This window comes from Lepidochelys kempii, chromosome 9, assembly GCF_965140285.1.
Source record: "Lepidochelys kempii isolate rLepKem1 chromosome 9, rLepKem1.hap1, whole genome shotgun sequence".
NCBI lineage: Eukaryota > Metazoa > Chordata > Testudines > Cheloniidae > Lepidochelys > Lepidochelys kempii.
In genome coordinates this window covers 65,373,667-65,391,151 of record NC_136388.1, presented here as the reverse complement: position 1 = coordinate 65,391,151, position 17,485 = coordinate 65,373,667, and the positions used below count along the sequence as shown (strand labels likewise).

Below are 17,485 nucleotides of genomic sequence, written 5' to 3'. Positions count from 1 at the left end.
GCTGCCATTGTGCACTCTCTTCATTTCAAAAACACTTACACATGCAGCATACATTAGAATTAAAAAACCATTAAACCTTGGAAAGGAAAAATTTTGACAGGATGTGTAATATACTAAGTATAATTAATTAAATTGGATGAGCCACAAGGGGGGAAACGAGAGAAGAGAGGATGGAGACTGTTCTTGGAATCAGGATGCTAATGCACTAATGTTTTGTGTGTCATTTAGGAAGAAATGCACAAGGAATGCAAGAGACCTCCGTGGATGAATGAGGCTTTGAGTGATTGTGGAGAATGGTAGCAGCCAGTTGGGCACCTAAAATGAAAAGGAAGAGGGTGATAAAAAGAAATGCAGGCAATTAAATGAATCAAAAAGGATAATGAAGGCTGGAGGGGTAAATAAAATGAAAGAACAAAGGACTGGAAGCAGTAAGTTCTTTAAATACAGATACATAAAGGCACAAAGGCAACAAGGACCTGGAGACGGGAGCTGAAAAGTTACAACAAATGAGGTTAATAATATTGCAGGACTAAAAGCATACAGCACCTTCTCATCCTTATCCTCGGTAGTCACAAAAATAGCATCTCTGAAGACAGAGATACATTTCCCATGTTTGGAGGGACAAAGTTATAACAGGCTTAACAACTACATCAGCACAGATAATCAAGCAATTAGAACTGTTGAAAGTTGAAAGCACCAGGCCCAGACAAATTACACCCCAGAATCCTGAAGGCTGGAGCATAGCAAATAGGAAAGCCTTTGGCAACAATGTCTGGTAGCTCCCTGAGCACAGGGGTAGGAACAACTGACTAGAGGGTTTACTTGCCATTTTGAAATAAAGCTAAAAAAGGGAAGCTCCAGGAAATTAGAGGCCTTTAAAAACGTCCTCCTCAGTTGTAGATGAGGGGGACTGGAAACTCTAATAATGGAAAAGATTGCTCAACATTCAGGCATGTACAATTCAGTGAGAGACAGCCTTTGTGAGTTCAGAAAGGAAGAGCAGATTTGGATGGGGGAAGTGCATTTCTAGGTGGTCTGGGACAGAGTTACTGGAAAAATTGCTCATCCTGTGCAAGTCCCACCATGGCGATTAACATTGCCTGAGCTACATTCTTCCTTTACAAACTACTCTACCTTACACAGTATCCTGAATAATCAACCATTTTATAGACTGATGGTATGTAAGCCCAGAAGGGATAAATAAGATCACCTAGCTTGACCCTCAGCGTAACACAGGCCATTGAACCACACTCAATAGTTTATGGTGGAACTAGGCATATTTTTTAGAATTACATCCAAACTTGACTTAAAGCCTCTAAGTGATGGAGAATTTATCAAACTCCTCAGAAATCTGCTCCAGTAGTTTAGAAGATTGTCAGCTGGGGCCCTCTGACTGATAGCAATGTTAAGATGGTACATAGGGAGAAGAAATGTATTAGTGGCTTCTAAGGGCCTAATACAAATCCAATTATGTCAATGGAAACACTGCCTTTGATTTCAGTGGGCTTTCAATCAGATCCTAAGTAAAGCAGCTACAAGACAAACCATATAGTGTTTTACAGAGCAAAGCCACCAACTGTAATCACACCCAGAAGCTTCTGCTGCTGTCAGTTCCTGGGGTAGAATGGTCTAGGAATGGTTGCAAGGTGTTTTCAGTAGGGGACCTTCACTTATGAAACTTTCATTTTCTGATTGTTTGCCCGAGTTACTGAATGACAGCCTTCAGGAACCAGTGCAAGGTATATCTATTCAGCGAGGGCTTCTGAAGAAATTTTCTAATCATAACGTAGAGAGATCTACCAAGCAGTGAGCGGAGAGTTTGGACTAAAGTGGCAGAGGTCATTTGACTACCCTGTATGGGTGGAATTTTTCATTTTAATTGCATATTTTTAATTAACGTGAAGTTCCCAGATGCTACAGTGATGACTGTTGCATATAAATACCTGCATAAATATATTCCCAATTAAAGAGACAGAGAGGGAGGGTGAAATAAGGACAGGATTTCCACTCGATTTCAAGAGAGCATTTGATACTGCTTTCCACCACAAGACAGAATGGTTTACTAAAGTACAGTAGTGTGCTGAATGGGGAGTTGATGACAGGAGTTAAACATTTCTTATGAGACATGAAACTGTCCATGAAATGAAATAGCTCAAGGCGGAATGATGTCACAAATGAACTACAACAAAAGGCTGGTACCAGGACCATTTGTGTTTCCCTTGCACATAAATGAGTTTGATATGGGCATGGTTACATGTGTTAACAGCAACACTGGAGGGCAACAAAACTTTGAAACAAGACAGACAAATTCAATTTGTGTCGAATAGTTTAGACTGCTGGGTTAACATGTGGCTCATAGAATTCCACAGAGACGAGCTCTATTGCAAAGTAAATAAGGTCTATAAATCAATAAGTCTGCAGAACCAAAATTAAACAGAGAATCATTTCAGAAGCAGCACACGGCAGAACAAATGCAGAACATGAAAACCAAACTTGAGGGAGTTGCAAGGTAGAGTCTGTACAGCCTTTAGTCCCCTTAACATGGTTTCTGAACTTAGTTTAAGGAAACCAAAAAAGCTAGGCAGAATGAAGTATCAAAACCCACGCTGTGATTCAATTGAAGTGTTCTGGTGAGCACAACTGTCAGTGACACAAATAACTCAGCAGGCAAACTCAAATAGTGAAAAATAGCAAATAAATGAAAGTCCAATACATATATAGCATCCAATACTATAGCTATTTATACAAAGCTATTTATACAGTTTAGTAATTTACCTAGCACTCACAGTAGTGCTTGTGGCTCCATGGCCTTTTCTGATTTACTGTTGTATTAGGTTTCAGCTTCAGTCTTCTAGCCAAATTCTCCTCTTCCAAACATGAGATACCTCTTTTATAGCTTCTCACAGAGCTGTATCCTCTGACCCAGAAGCAGCTGATTTGAATTGAGAAAGATTTTTTTTTCTATAACAAATCACAGGGCTCCTCCACTGGATCAGAATTGGTTTCAGTACTAAAGCAGCTAATTGGAGGGAACAGAGGTGAGCAAGCAAGTGAGGGCAGTACCTTCCACTCCACTCACACAGGGGGTGTTCACTCTCTTGTATCCATACATGTCAAAAGCAGTGAAATCCAAGCAGATCATTAAAACAGGAACAAAGGAGAGAGAAGAATTTTAAGGCATGAGTTGCTGCCGATCATATAATGTATGCAATACCGTAACATTATGTGCTGCAGTCAACAGGGGAAGCATGCAGCATGGTGCATTTTGACAGACATCTATAGGCTCTTCAATGAGACTGGAATATTCAAAGGAACCAGAGTAAGTACCCACCTCTCATATTTCAATGGGATTAGGGCATCTAATTCCCTTAAACTCCTCGAGAAAACAACAATCTAGATCCTTTATTGCTCTGTGATAAGTCACTTAATTTCAACTAAAACAACGTTTCCTTTTAATATACAACTGAAAAACCTAAGCCACACTAAGGCACTCTTCTGTTTAGCCAATGTATCCCAACAATACAATCTTCCTTAAAGAGAGAGCTTCATCTTGCAAAGTGCTCTGCACCCTCAGCTCCCATTAACTGGGGGCTGAGGATGCTCAGTACCTCGCAGAATCAGACAATGGATCTCATTCTCTATACCTTGCACCTTAACACTCATCCCCAGCACACCTTGGGAAGTGCCCCGCCAACTGCATTGCAGGGAAATCTGTAGCCTCTTTCCTTAGTCCTATCTGAATTTTGAAACCTCAAAAGACAAATTATCACAAGATGATTTGAGACCAAGGGTTTAGAATTGGAAACAGCAGAGCGCCAGACAGATTGTGCACTTGATGGCCTAGCTAAATGATCCGCAGCCAAACGTGAGTTATGCTCTTATAAGACAAAGAGCGCCAAACAAGGCCGGTAGAACAATTTTTCTCCTGTTACAGCGTATCCAAGCAATTTTCGTCTCCTACTGTTTAAATTGAAGAGATTATTTGTGTCATTTTTTTCCATTCACTTCTCTACTTTTCCAATGGGAATTCACACAAGCGAGGAGAGATTTTTCCACAACGTTGCTCCACTTGCACAAAATGCAAAACCACACACTTGGCAATTTCCATATTTGGTGAGGTATTTGGCAGAGATCTAGAGCTTGATGCATCACTGTGTAATTCCAGTTTTATGTATTCAGACCAGACTAAAGGTGAAGCTGCAGAGTGGTGAATTCAAGTCACTGCCTGCCACTTGCAGCCTTCTATAGCCGAGGTTGAAACACCAAAACATGGCATTGGCTTAAGAAGCTCGTTAAGCAGTTCAGTCATTCTGCAAGCAGCAACTGCTACTGTATAAAGGCAGAAGGTAAAAAAAAACAGGTAAGGAAAAATGTACAGAGGATATTCACCCTAAAAATAAACACAGGAAGATGCTTGGGCTTAAAAGCGGGGAAATGTACAGGAAGTACCGAAGTCCTAGAGCACTGTTATTTGTACTATGGCCTTCCAAGCCCCAACCAAAATCAGGGGCCCCTTATGCTACCCACTCTACCAATACCTAATGAGAGAGAGTCCCTATTCAAAAGAATTCATAATCTAAATAGACAAATGGTGAGAATGGAAACAGAGGCACTGAGCAGTGAAATGTCATGGCCAATGTAACATAGCAAATCAGTGACAGAACACAAATAGAATCCAGGCCTTCTGATTCCCAGGCAGTGTTGTATCCACTGATTTAAGAACTCCAGATCCTAGAGCCCTTACTCAGGTAAACTTCTGTCATTGAATTCAACGAGAGATTTGCCTGAAAACCAGGGTGGATAAAAATCAATTATTTATAAATAAATAAATAAATTGGATTTTTTTTTTTTTAATTTAAATCAGATTTTTTTGATAAAATGCTTTTTGAGGAAAAAACCTATTTAAAGATAGTTTTAATTAAGATACATTATAGCTCAAAGATATTTCATCATGGAATAGGGATTATAAATTCTAATTCTATAGTAGGAGACAATATATTCATGTAATGTTTAAGAAAAGTTTTGTAAATGAGTTCCAATAGTTCATGGATTAGGGACCCAAACTTATACGGTTCCAGGGGCTTCTGTATAGATTATTTAGTTAATCTTTCTATCTACCCAACGGGACTTAGTGCTCAGTCTAGAAGATACCATCAGAGATGCTTAGTTTTGCAGTTCTCAGACTGTGGATTTGTGTCTCCAGAGACAACATGCTTGTTAACAGCAAAAATGTTTTTAAATAAATAAATAGATAGATAGAGGTGAGAAATAACAGACCTCAACCTTATTGTCCCTTTGCAGATTTGTGTACACAGAGTCAATCCCTTACCTCTCTCTAAAAGTGCAAAGTTTCAAAAAGTTCAATGAATAGAAGATTGTTGGGGCGGAACAGATCTGGACAAGGAGAAGAAGTCTGGAGATAAATGTGAGAAGGGAAGGACAGGCAGTAGGAACAAAAGTGAAACTGTTTGAGCAGCATATTCCAGAAGTCTTGAGCTCTGAGTGTAGCCTTCTTTGATTTGAGATCCACCATACCATTCTCTCAGTAGAAGGGAAAAACTATAATGGCAGCAGGCCGTAAGAGAGACCCAGTTTGAAAATATTTTAATGAAGTTCCTCTACCTGTGAAGAATATGTACCGGTATTAAGGTTATAACAAGCAACAAGAATGCACTTTTATGTAGAAATCCATGATTAAATCGAGCTTTCCTGACTAGTGATTTAAATCAATTGGATTTAAATCAAATCCACCCTGCTGAATACACAGTGACTAAAGGCTTCACATGTTTTTCATAATTCTGTGACCTGTTTAAAACCATCTATCTTATATTCATATATGCTGTATAAGAAATAAATCTAAGACTCCCACTTGAGTGGCAGCATATCCTTTAAGATGGATAAAAGCTGGACACTCTCTTTACTGTGTAGTGTCAATTACAGCAGTTCTGATTTTTATATTGTTACATAGATCATTTAGTAAAACAGCTTAAGTAGAGCCTTGCAAATCCACAGATATCCACTTTATATCTATGGACCATTTTTGCAGATTGGATGTGGCTACAAATTTTGGATGTGCAGGGCTCTAAACTTAAATACGAGCTCAGCGGTACAGTTCCCCTCAGCAGTAACCCCATTGTAAATCGCAACATTTTTGACATATATTATTTCAGAATATTGCAGATTCTTGTTTATTTATCCAATGAAGGTGCATTTGTTCTTCTCTACAAATTTGTTTATAATGGAAATATTTTAACTTTAAAGAACCCTGAACCAGGCAGAGTCCATGATTTTTCTCTGCTACACTTGCTTACTGTACCAGTTTTGCCATGGGGAATAAAACCAAACATCAGATTTACACCCAAGTGACCATGACAAAAATAAAGCCTTGTGGAATGAAAGGCTGTTACTGGCCATGGCGTCACTTCAGCTGTTGATGGCTGTTCTGATCAGACAGTATTTAGCTCTTGGGCATCCAACTTTCTATTGTCCGTGTGGACAGTATGTTAGCTCTTGTGGTTATGGGACTATGGTGGCTGACAGCTGAAAGTGTTTTTAATCATATTGGTCAAAGCCATAAGTCTTTGGAGACCTGATCCAGGGTAAGGGTGATGTGGGGCATTCTCCCACAACTGAGGACATAAGGATACTTATTTGTATTGAATATCTATGGCCTGATCTCTACACAGACCCATAATGAAGGTGATAGAGTTTTCTATAAAAAGAAAAGGAGTACTTGTGGCACCTTAGAGACTAACCAATTTATTTGAGCATAAGCTTTCGTGAGCTACAGCTCACTTCATTGGATGCATCAGTTTTCTATGTGTATGACCAAGAGAACATTCAGTGCCCCTCAGTGGAGTAAAAAGAGAAGGAGTACTTGTGGCACCTTAGAGTGGAGTGTGATGTAACTCACAGATGGAACACTGCGGAACGTGATGTTATTCTCATACTGAGATGTCTGTACAGAGTTGCATCAACATTATCAGCAGACTTTGTGGGTACATGTTATGGAGCACACTCACCATCACTCTTCAAGGCATGATGTTGCAGGATTCTGCATCTCTAGCACCACCTGCAGGTCATGTATCTCTGCACATAATTCAGTCCTGCTGAGAGGCACCTAATAGCTCAAAGCAGTAATAAGAATCTCTCAACAAATCTACCCTTCTCTGAGCTCCTCCTTCAACCTCCTCCTTCAGCTACTCCAGAGTCTTCTCCCACAGCTCCAGCCTTGAGCGCTGGCCCATCAGAATGAGCCTCTCTGAGGTCTCTGCTCTCTTGCAGCTGCTGGCTCAGGCCACTTCATAGTGTCTCTCTGCTCCCTGTGGTTCCTCCCTTCAAAATGAACTCTCTCGCCTTTTATGAGGCCCAGGACTCCATTAAGTTATCACCTGATGCCTCCCACTCCCACCTCTCTGCCTGAGAAGCAATTAATTTAGGTACATCTATTGTACCTGTGCCATAATTAATAGACTCTTAATCCTTTTCCAGACCATGATGGAGTTTCACCCCACTGCAGCGCAGTATTACATAAGCCAGAAAGTGGTTTAACTTGATAGTGACTGGTTGGCGGACAGAACTCTGGTCTTTAACTACCAGCACTGTGATATTATGTACTGAACATCAGGAGCGGCTGCAGCTCAGTCCCACCATCTATAGTGATTATTCCTTTAATAAAGCGTTCTGTATTTTACTGCGGCAGCAAAATTGATGCAGGTTGCCATGGTAAGTACACATTCTCTTGTTTAGTAGCATAACAAACAGCTTTGTAAAGTTCACTGATTTCAGAGTGATTTCTCACCCAAAGAGCATGCTGCCCGGGTTCCGTAAGTCACCTGTTGCCTAGTCAATCTGGCGATTTTAATTAGAATAAATTTTAATCCCTCAAATGCAACACTTTGTGCTGCTGCACCACTGGAATGTAGAGACATCTGTAAATTATACAGGTTCCAATGACATTTTTTCTCTCCCATTTTAATTACAGCAACATTACAGCATTCATCATATGAGCCTCCGTTAAACAGCAGCATAGCCACCCTCAATCATAATTAAAGGGAAAGGCCTTGCAATTGGGAGCTCTGGAGTTGATCATATTTCCTTTGAAAATTGTATTTTAACATAGCGATCCACACGTGGTAGTTTTATTTGGTTCTAATTAGTGTCATGAAGGAAACACAAAAGGTTAATAAGAGATGGTTGGTTTGTAATGTAAGTTTCCTCGTGCCAGCCCCAGCAGTTCAGTCTGTTTTCAAACTCATTAGCTATGTAGATTGATTACAGTCTAAGATCAGGAAGTGCTCACTTGCTGTGCTAGCAGAAGGTTAGTTTTTATTCATACACCTACCCTACTGCTAAATATGAAACAGATTACTTTAACCATTACCACACCTCATTGTTGTGATAGATTGAATGAGTTAATATTTTCCTTCTAGGTGACTGGGAAAGGGGAAAAAATGGGTATGTGCACTTTCTGGCTTGTTTATGATTGAGAACGAAGCCACAAGTTGTTTGCTTATCTTAGAAATACCAAGTCTTATCTTCATGATTTTTGCAAAAGGATGACTTGGAGGACCCAGAGAAAAGGTTAACTGGACTGTAACAGAGAGATCTTTTCTTCAAACTCTACATAGGAACTTGAGTTAAATAGATATTAACTAAAACAAACACAAAACAAATGGGTTTAAACCATTTGAACAAAAATCACTACCCCTCTCATTTAAGTTTTGCTCCCTTTCTCTCTCTCCAATTCAGAGCTCTCCAGAGAATCATTCTAAAAAATAAGTTGGACAACACCTACATTTTTATTTAAAAAAACAAAAGGGAGAAAAATGTTAACTAAGAAACCACACAAACTTTCACATACATCACTAAGGAACAAAAAAAAAGGCACAAACCCAAGTTTCAATTTTCCTTTGCAAGTGACCTTTAACAGACGGAAAAAATCACCAGTATGTTCACATCTGGAGGACTATTTCCTGCACATATAGGAAAATGGGCTCAATTATCTACAAGATCTAACTTCTATGACCTTGGATTGATTGATTTTAGTGAAAGAGATATTCATAAGGTTGAAAACTGAGGAAAGCCTTCCAGAAAGCCCAGAACATAAGATATGGCTTGTTATGCAAAGAAAGTGGGATACAAACCTGTTTATTGTTTACTATGTTGCTTTAAAATCTGATTTGTTTTTATATCTTTCTATAGATATTTCAGTATCTCCTTTTCTTCATTTGACACCATGTTTCAGTGCAGGGTTTAATCAAACTGTACATGTGGAAATTTAAAAGCTACTAAATCTACAAAGCTAAGAAAGTAGTAACACAGAGGATCCACTAATGCCTGCAAACAACTCTACCGCCCGCAGGATTCTCTAGTGTCTACTAATTCTTCCACTACCTTTGAGATCAACTGCTGGTAAGCCTCAGATACTGCCCATGCGCCTTGTGCACAGATCACTGGCACATTAAATGAATGCCACCCCAAATGACTGCCACCCTGGCCTGTTGCAGCAGAAGTTAAATACTTTACAGCCCAACAACTGGGGATGACCTGATCCTGCTGCCCAGCTCTATCTTTTCAGGTTATCAAGTGAGGAGTTGCAGTCCTTTAACAATCTGAGTTTCCAGTTTGGTTCCCTGTATCCGAAGCCTGCAGGATGTGGACGCAACATTAGCCTTTTTCACAAAAGGATAGTAGGCAGTTGGGAGAAACGTACACACAATTTTCCACTAACTACAAAACCAGCATCGTCACATCAGCCATTCACAATACATGCTAGCTCCCTTCAGCATTACTCCAGTGAGGCATGCTGAAGGCTTTCACTAACACTGTACTTTTGGATGCTCAATAGGCAATAATTTAAAAGGTGCAAAAACAACAACCAACTCCCCTTCTTATTCTAAAACTCAGTGTGACCACGTTACACAATCACTTCTTCCTGGGTTTAATAATTCATTCACAAGATGGACTGCTCCTTCCAAGCTAGCCTAAATGCATTGTCGCTATACCACTGAGCTTGTATTTAAGCTCTTTTACTAAATGATCAATGTAATAATACATAAATCAGAACCACTATAATAATTGATACTACACGGTAAAGAGATCTTCCAGCTGTTATCCATCATAAGGGATATACTGCCATTGAACCAGGAGTCTTAGATTTCATTTCTTATACAGCATATATGAATATAGAGAGTAGATTTTTTAAACAGGTGGGATTTTTTTTGTTTTTGTTTTTTTAATGCAGCAGTGCCTCTACATCCAAAGTCCTAGACTATATCACTCGAATCTTCATACGGGTACAAAAACAGATGACATTAACTGGCGTTTTGCAGTACAAAAAGGACTCCCTGGTAAAAAACGTCTGTTTGAAACAAGGACCAGAATCAACAAGTTATGTCAGCTATATATATATTTCCAATTATAAATGTTAGTCAAGTTGCTTAATGCACTACTGGAAGGTGCTCTGAGATACTATGGAAATGAGCACAGTATAAGAACGTGTATAGAACAGAATAGGATCTAATCCTGCAAATACTTATGCATGTGAGTAACTTATCTACACTAATGCCCCTTTACAATGCTTTGGCAGTGGAAAGGGGGCCTTAAATTGAGAATAAAAATTTAATTAATTCCCACTCAAAGATCCCTTGACGCTCCCAGTGTAAATGAAAATCAGACCCAATTAACTACCCACACATACATGCCTGCAGGATCAGGCCCTTAAAGATGATATTTTCTGCCAATCTTTGCTGCTGATTTGGTACTAGTAAAATAAAAGTGTTGCTTTTAGAATCAGTTCTCTGAAGATACATGAGTGACACAAAGCAGTTTATCAAAACCCCTTCACCTTGATTTTTAAAGCTTTTCTATTATTGCTATTGTTATTTCTACCACGAGCTTTTTATGATGTGTGTGCGATTATTCTAATTTTCTCCTCAGATTCTATTTTTATGATAAACAATGAATCATTGCTTCTTTAGGGAAGGCATTGTTTCGTACAACAGATGTTAAAAATATTGACCACGAATGGGAATTCAGATAAGTTTGAAGTCTCTGTTGCTGGCGAACATAAATAAATATTTGAAGTAGTCAGTTACACTTTTGTTTCTAGATAAGCAAGTGTTTCTACGGCTTACGTTTTTAAAATACATGTATACTTCTGGCTCACAAAAAGGTGAGGAAAAAGTAACTGAAGAGATCTAAATATTTCTCTCTATACACACACACTTTTGCAACCAATATGTTTGCAAGAGGACGAAGGCATTAAAAAAAAAAAAAAAAAGACTCTGAATGAGCAAAACCAGGGGAGAAATAACTACATGAATTGCAAAACAGTATATCTAGCCTCAAAGATGCTAATTCAGGTCCTTCGGGATCTAATCAACCTCTTTGTTGAAGTAAAGATAAAACTTTTTGACAGCAAATGCTATTCTGATAAAATGGAATTTTCAATTACTCTATGAACATCTGGTCCATGCTACCATTTATGGAACAGAGCACCACACTGCCTTGAAATGTCAGAAGATATTCCACACCAAGAATTTCCCGCTTTGCTGAGAGGCTGGGAGGAATGCAAGTTAAGAAGTTTCAAAATTTAAAAAAAAAACATTCTGCCACTAGCATTCTAACCTGCCATTGTTTGATTGAGGCCTTTTCTCGACTGGGCTTTTTGCACCAGTAGCTACCCTGATATTTCAAACTCAGTATATGAAGCATTGGTGGAAATCACAATTTCCACACAAACTCTATTAGAAGTTTACACCACCAGTGGAAATTGTGATTTCCACCAGCGCTTCATATACTGAGTTGACACATCGATGTAGCTGATGTGCACCTTCATTAGAGGTTTACACCAGTACCCTGGAATAAAACTGGAGTGATGCAATGGTGAATTAGGTCCAGAATATGTATGGCTTGCATTCTACAGCACATTGTTATATCAAAGGTGCAATAGCAGTTAGGTGTAAAAGGAATCAGTTTCTTCAAAACCTTGTTTTCCCAAACAAATCTGCTACGTGCAAGTTCAATTGATGAAAGAACTGATAAATAAATATGTTGAGTAAACTAATTGTAAAGCCCTGCATCTCCAGAAATAAACAAATGATTAAACTGCAGTAGGTAAATTCAGTCATGAAAGGCAAAGAAACGGTAGTGTGTGTGTTCCTGTATGTTCCATTTGGTATCAATTAGGAGGAAAAGGAAAACAATTCAGTGTAGTAATGAACTCCAAATTGGGTGCATATTACAGCAATTAAAGCAGTCTTTTCAACTGATGAATTTATAATCAATAATTAAGATCATGAGGTAAAGAGGGACTGGGCATGCTTCCGACTTCTAAAATATGCCAAGCAGCAGAGCTCAGGATAATATTTCTGACCACATGCTGCTACCTTTGACACTAGGATCTGCCATTTTAGAGGTGATGCTTCTCTGTGGGACACCTACATGATTTCCAAAGAAAGGAAAGGGGGAAAGGCACTGCCTTCTAGCAGAGTAGTGCATGCTCAGCACCTCTCAACTCTTCAGGGCCCAAAGCCACACAAATAAAGGGACACTGTCAGGTAATTCAGGTAACACATTTCATTTTAACAAACAAACAAACCAGGAGGAGTTTAATAATATCATGGACCTGACTCCCTTGCATCAGCTGAGGATTAAGAGTACAAAGCAGGGCAGGGCCAGGATAACTAGCAAATGTTCTGATTCAGCACCTCTCAGCAGCAACCTTCCTACAGAGCCCCGCCAGAACTAAAAGGTGACCTCCCACCCCCCCTTTCTCCACACACACAAAACTCCCAAGGAGGGAGGGGGACACAGTGGTGTCATTGCACTGCATGCATGTCATCCAGGGATTAATCCCTCCTGAGTGCAGCTTCCCCCATAGACACAGAGGGCTGCACTTTGCACACCCCATGCCTCCCACAATTGTATTTGGCCTATGTGATGGCACTCCTGAATTCTATCTAAAGCTAGAGCAACTGGGCTTTATGAAGCTATTTTGCACAGGGACTGGAAGAGAGTGATGAAATTTCCCCCCAAGTTACAGGCAGGCAACTGGATCCTTAGCCCTCCGCAGTCACTACTCCTACTTGTGAGCTGGAGTAGAAGGTCTTTGTCCCTCAGCAGCAGGTTCCCAGCCAATGGACCCTTTAGTGTGGATCCTGTGTCCTTACCCAATACACCTAATCACGCTAACATATTCACAGCCAGCATGGAGGTCAGCTACCTACCAGCATGGGGATGCAAAGTCCTTCCCGACCCAGAACGGCCAACCAGCCCATGCCTTCCACCTGCTAAGAGTGCCAACAGGTGTTCCGTGGTAGAGGGTTTCATCTACAGCTGCGAAGACAGCTTTTCAGGTTATGGACACGTTGTGCCAGCACAGAACTGCTTGGTAAGGACAGAATTTATTAACAAAGGTCTTAATTCTGTCCCCACTGATTTCAATGAGAGTTTTGCTAGTGACTTTAATGATCAGGCTGTAAGCTTTTGCCCAGGCTTAAGAATGCTGAGTGAGAGAGTTCAGAAGTTTGCCTCTCCGAGAACACTATAGGTAGAAGCTTGGATCAAATTTTGTTTACACCTTCCTGCAGGAAATCTAAAATCTCAAGGATCAAGGTGTGCTTAAACAAGACCCCACTAATCCCCATCTCTCATCAAAACCCCAGAAAAAGAAACAATCCTAAACCCAGTAGAGTATTTTAAAGGTTAAAGTTCATTAGGCCTACAGGATAGCAACCGGTATCTTGTTAGAAGCTCCTAATTTTCAGAAGCATCCTTGATATCAAGATGTTTCATAGGCCATAGGGGCTTATGCCAACCAGGATCTCATATCAGCAGATCAAGAGTTACCCAGAGTGGATAAGGAAGACTCCTGAACCCTTTGGATGTCTCACGAACCCTGTGAGAACGACTATTATTATTGTAGTCTAATTACCTTGATTTTCTTGATCATTTTCTGCAGCCTAAGTATCAGGACAAGGTACAGCCCCTGATGAATGAGTGAGCTTCTGACAACTTTCCTCACCCTTACCTTCTTTTTTAGTATCTGCTACAAAAATTAATAATTTTGTGCCTGAACTCTTGTTGCTGCTATTCTACAACCACGCTGACGACTTTCCAGGCAAGATTCCATTCATTCCTCTGGGAAAACAGACTTCTGATCGGTCAGTCTGCCTTTATGTCCACCTCAGTCTGCCCTAGGGCAGGACATGTTCCAAAGCCCTTTTGACCAGGAAAAGGGATTCCTTGATTACCTAGATGGTTTCTCCATCCATGTTTAGCTAGGCCACTTCCCTGCCTGATGAAGAGGTATTGTTTGTGCAGCTGCCAGAAATGGAAATAGTAAGGCAGACTGCTTATAGCTCTAGAATACTTATGTAAAATTCAGCTTCTTGCCTAGATCACCAATCCTAAATTGTTTACTGGTTCAGGAGAGTTCCCACTAAACTGATGACTAGGTTTATATTCCAGATACTTGGGGCCTGGTTCTGATTTCATTTAACCACACAGAAATCACAAGTTACTCCATTGTAGTGAAGGGAGTCACAGTATTCTAAAACCAGTGTATCCAATTCAGATTTTTGATCTTTCTGTATTATTATTGGAAACATAGAGAACTCTGAAAACTGCACCAAAATTGTGTCTGTAGGCACATAACAGAGAGCCAGATTCTGCCACCCACACTCATGTTGAGTGGTACCTTCCCAGATGGACCACGTGTCTCAGCAGGAGCCAAAAGCCCAATTGTTCCCTGCCCAACTGCCAAAGCCTCCAATTTTCCCCTTATGATCTCCCCTGAAGCAGTCGTGTTGTCACTCTGTGGCACACTGAAAACTGATACCAAGGAGAGAACACAGAATAAATGGAAGAGAATTTCAAAATCAACAACACAAGGAGCACTGAGCACTGACTGTTCTGTTATTCGTTTTCATAGTTGATTCAGAGCCCCAAACAGAGCACCGCAAAATTTCCAGCATACTGCATCAGAATGTCACAGAATCCAGGGGCCTTACAACAGAACTTAGGTCCATTTAGCTGCAGAGTAGATGGGGCCTCAGGTATGTGTTACTATACAGCATGTACCCACCTTTTTATAATTGGAAGCAGCAACACACGCACACAGGTGCCTAGTTTTTGGAAGCTGTGAATGCCAGAGGAGACAGGCGTCAGGAGAAAGTTAGAACAGCCACAATACTTGCCCAACCATGTTCTGAAACACGCAGCTGACGGTGGAAGCAGCCCATGGCCCCACATCAAGCCCAGGAATGCTAGCATAATATCAACATAAATACTACTAATAATGTCCTATGCTTGGTCTAGAGTACTCCCACTTCTAAAAATAGCCACTACACCAGTGTTAGTAAGGATTCAGGACCAAAGTCAGACCTGATGTAAGTGGTGACTCCAATGGAACTGTACCTATCTTACACCAGATCTAAATACGGCCCTCCCTCAGTGTGTTAGTTCTCTAAGTATATGTGAAATGCCATCAGCAGAAAAGGATGTAGAGAAGCAGCATCCCAGACACCAGAATAAGCAGTTTTAGAAGGAGCAGGCTGTGTAGGGATACTTCAGCCATGTAGTATCCAGATCAAAATTTTGACGCAGGCTGTAACCATGTAAATGCATATGGCTCAGAGCACATAGCTAGGTCTTCTGCTCCCCATCACAGGATCCACAGAGGAGGGCTTCCTCCCTCCCATTTAAAAACCCCTGCTCACATGAGAGTGTTTACTCAAACCCAGCTAGATGGCAATACCAAGCCACAAGTTTTGGGAGGGCAGACCTCAACCCAGTAAAGCACTTAGGCCTGGTCCACACAAGAAAATTAGGTTGGAATAACTGTATCTTTCAGGGATGTGAAAAATCCACACCCCTGAATAGCATAGCTGGCCTAGGTCCCTGTGTAAACAGCACAAGCTCAATGGAAGAATTCTACCACCTGTTGGGGAGGTGGATTATATACACCAAAGGGAGAATCCCTCCATTAGCGTACGTAGGTAGTGTCTAGACTGAAGCAGTGCAGCTGTGCATTTTAAGTGTAGACAAGCCCTTAGGCCCTGCTTAGCTCCAACTATGTGAGTAGCCCCACTGAAATCAATGGGACTATTAATGTGCTTAAAGTTAAGATGTGTTTAAATGCTCTGCAAATCAGGGCATGGCGAACAATCCTGGCATGGCATAAATATGAGGATACTCCCATATGTGACAAATATTAATGAACAAGAGCCGGAAGTTACAATAAACTGAGTTTCCCTCAAAGAAATAGCCAAGAGGGAGATCTGCAAAGGCACAGTCTGTGATAAGCACCCAATTCCCATTAAAGGTCAATGGGATTTGGGCACCTGACTCCAATATGTGCTTTTGTATCTCTCCCACCTAATTTTCTTCACCAACAGTTCATACCGGATGGAGATTTGGTTCCAATATATTGAACCAAATTTATCACCAGTGTCACTTTACTGACCAGGTCTGACTCCAGCCCATTCTTCTCAATTCATTCTCATTGTTACCTCATGCACACTGCAGGCAGTGCACAACCTTGTCAGAAATGTAATCTCTGTCAAATCCTATCTGGCACTCCCTCAAGATTGTTTTTTGCTAAAAAATGTGACAAAAAAAATTAACAGATGTTGTTCAGACCATTCCAACAGGACAGGAATCAATTATGAGCATTTTCACTCCCAGAGCCATCTCTTACTGCAAGGAGCATCTTAGGAAACCTTTTCCTGATTGAAATGAAAAAACATTTCTTTGTAATATAAGAATAATAAATGATACCTATCAGCCGGCATTCTCTGACACAGTGCTAGTCCTTGGAGAATTAAATTGCCACTGTATAGTTATATAAATGTTTAATTTTTTCCATCTTTAGCCACAGTATGGTTGTCTGGAAAATACATTATCATTGTAGATGTCACCGCTCTCCAGTTAATGTGGCTGACAGTATAGAATTGGTAGGTGACCTCTATGTACTCCAACTTGCACAGTTTTCCAGGGTTAACTGTGGCCATTTAACAGCATCCCTCAGGAATTAATGTAGTGATCATCTTTTAGAGGAAATATTTTAATGACACGGATGGTGAGAACTCTAATTTTATTAAATCAAAACAAAGGCTTTTAATGATGTTTACCATGAATGGAATTCAACAGCTGAAGCCCAGTTCAAATCACAGCACTTTGTTTTCACAACCTTAAGTCTTTTAGCAGTGGGGCTCCCAGTTGAGCCTCAGCTACAGCCTCTCTCAAGAGATATCCAAACATCCCTAAGGCATCCCTGAGCTTGAGCACCAAACTGCATTCATACATCTTAATTGAAAATGACAGGATGTTTGCAGAGGATGTCTGCATCAGTAAGACATTAAAAGCGACATTCGTGCCCAAGTACATATGAAGGAATGGGCTCAGCTGAACTCTTCTGACTATTTTCCTCCAGCTAACACTCATTTGGGTTTAGATCATAGCTTGATTTTCCAACTCT

The 17,485-nt window shown here is 40.4% G+C and overlaps 1 protein-coding gene across 6 annotated transcripts in view; it reads right to left on the bottom strand.

The window, feature by feature from the left end:
• PCDH19 (protocadherin 19) overlaps positions 1–17,485 on the bottom strand; it is a 113,192-nt gene that overhangs the window by 28,902 nt on the left and 66,805 nt on the right. The window contains exon 6 of one of the 6 annotated variants that reach the window (XM_073360850.2): positions 15,092–15,145. The exons of the other annotated variants lie outside the window; for them this stretch is intronic. Coding sequence (XP_073216951.1) covers positions 15,132–15,145 — 14 coding nt within the window. The 3' untranslated portion in view covers positions 15,092–15,131. The remainder of the gene's footprint in view (positions 1–15,091; positions 15,146–17,485) is intronic. 6 annotated transcript variants of the gene reach the window in all.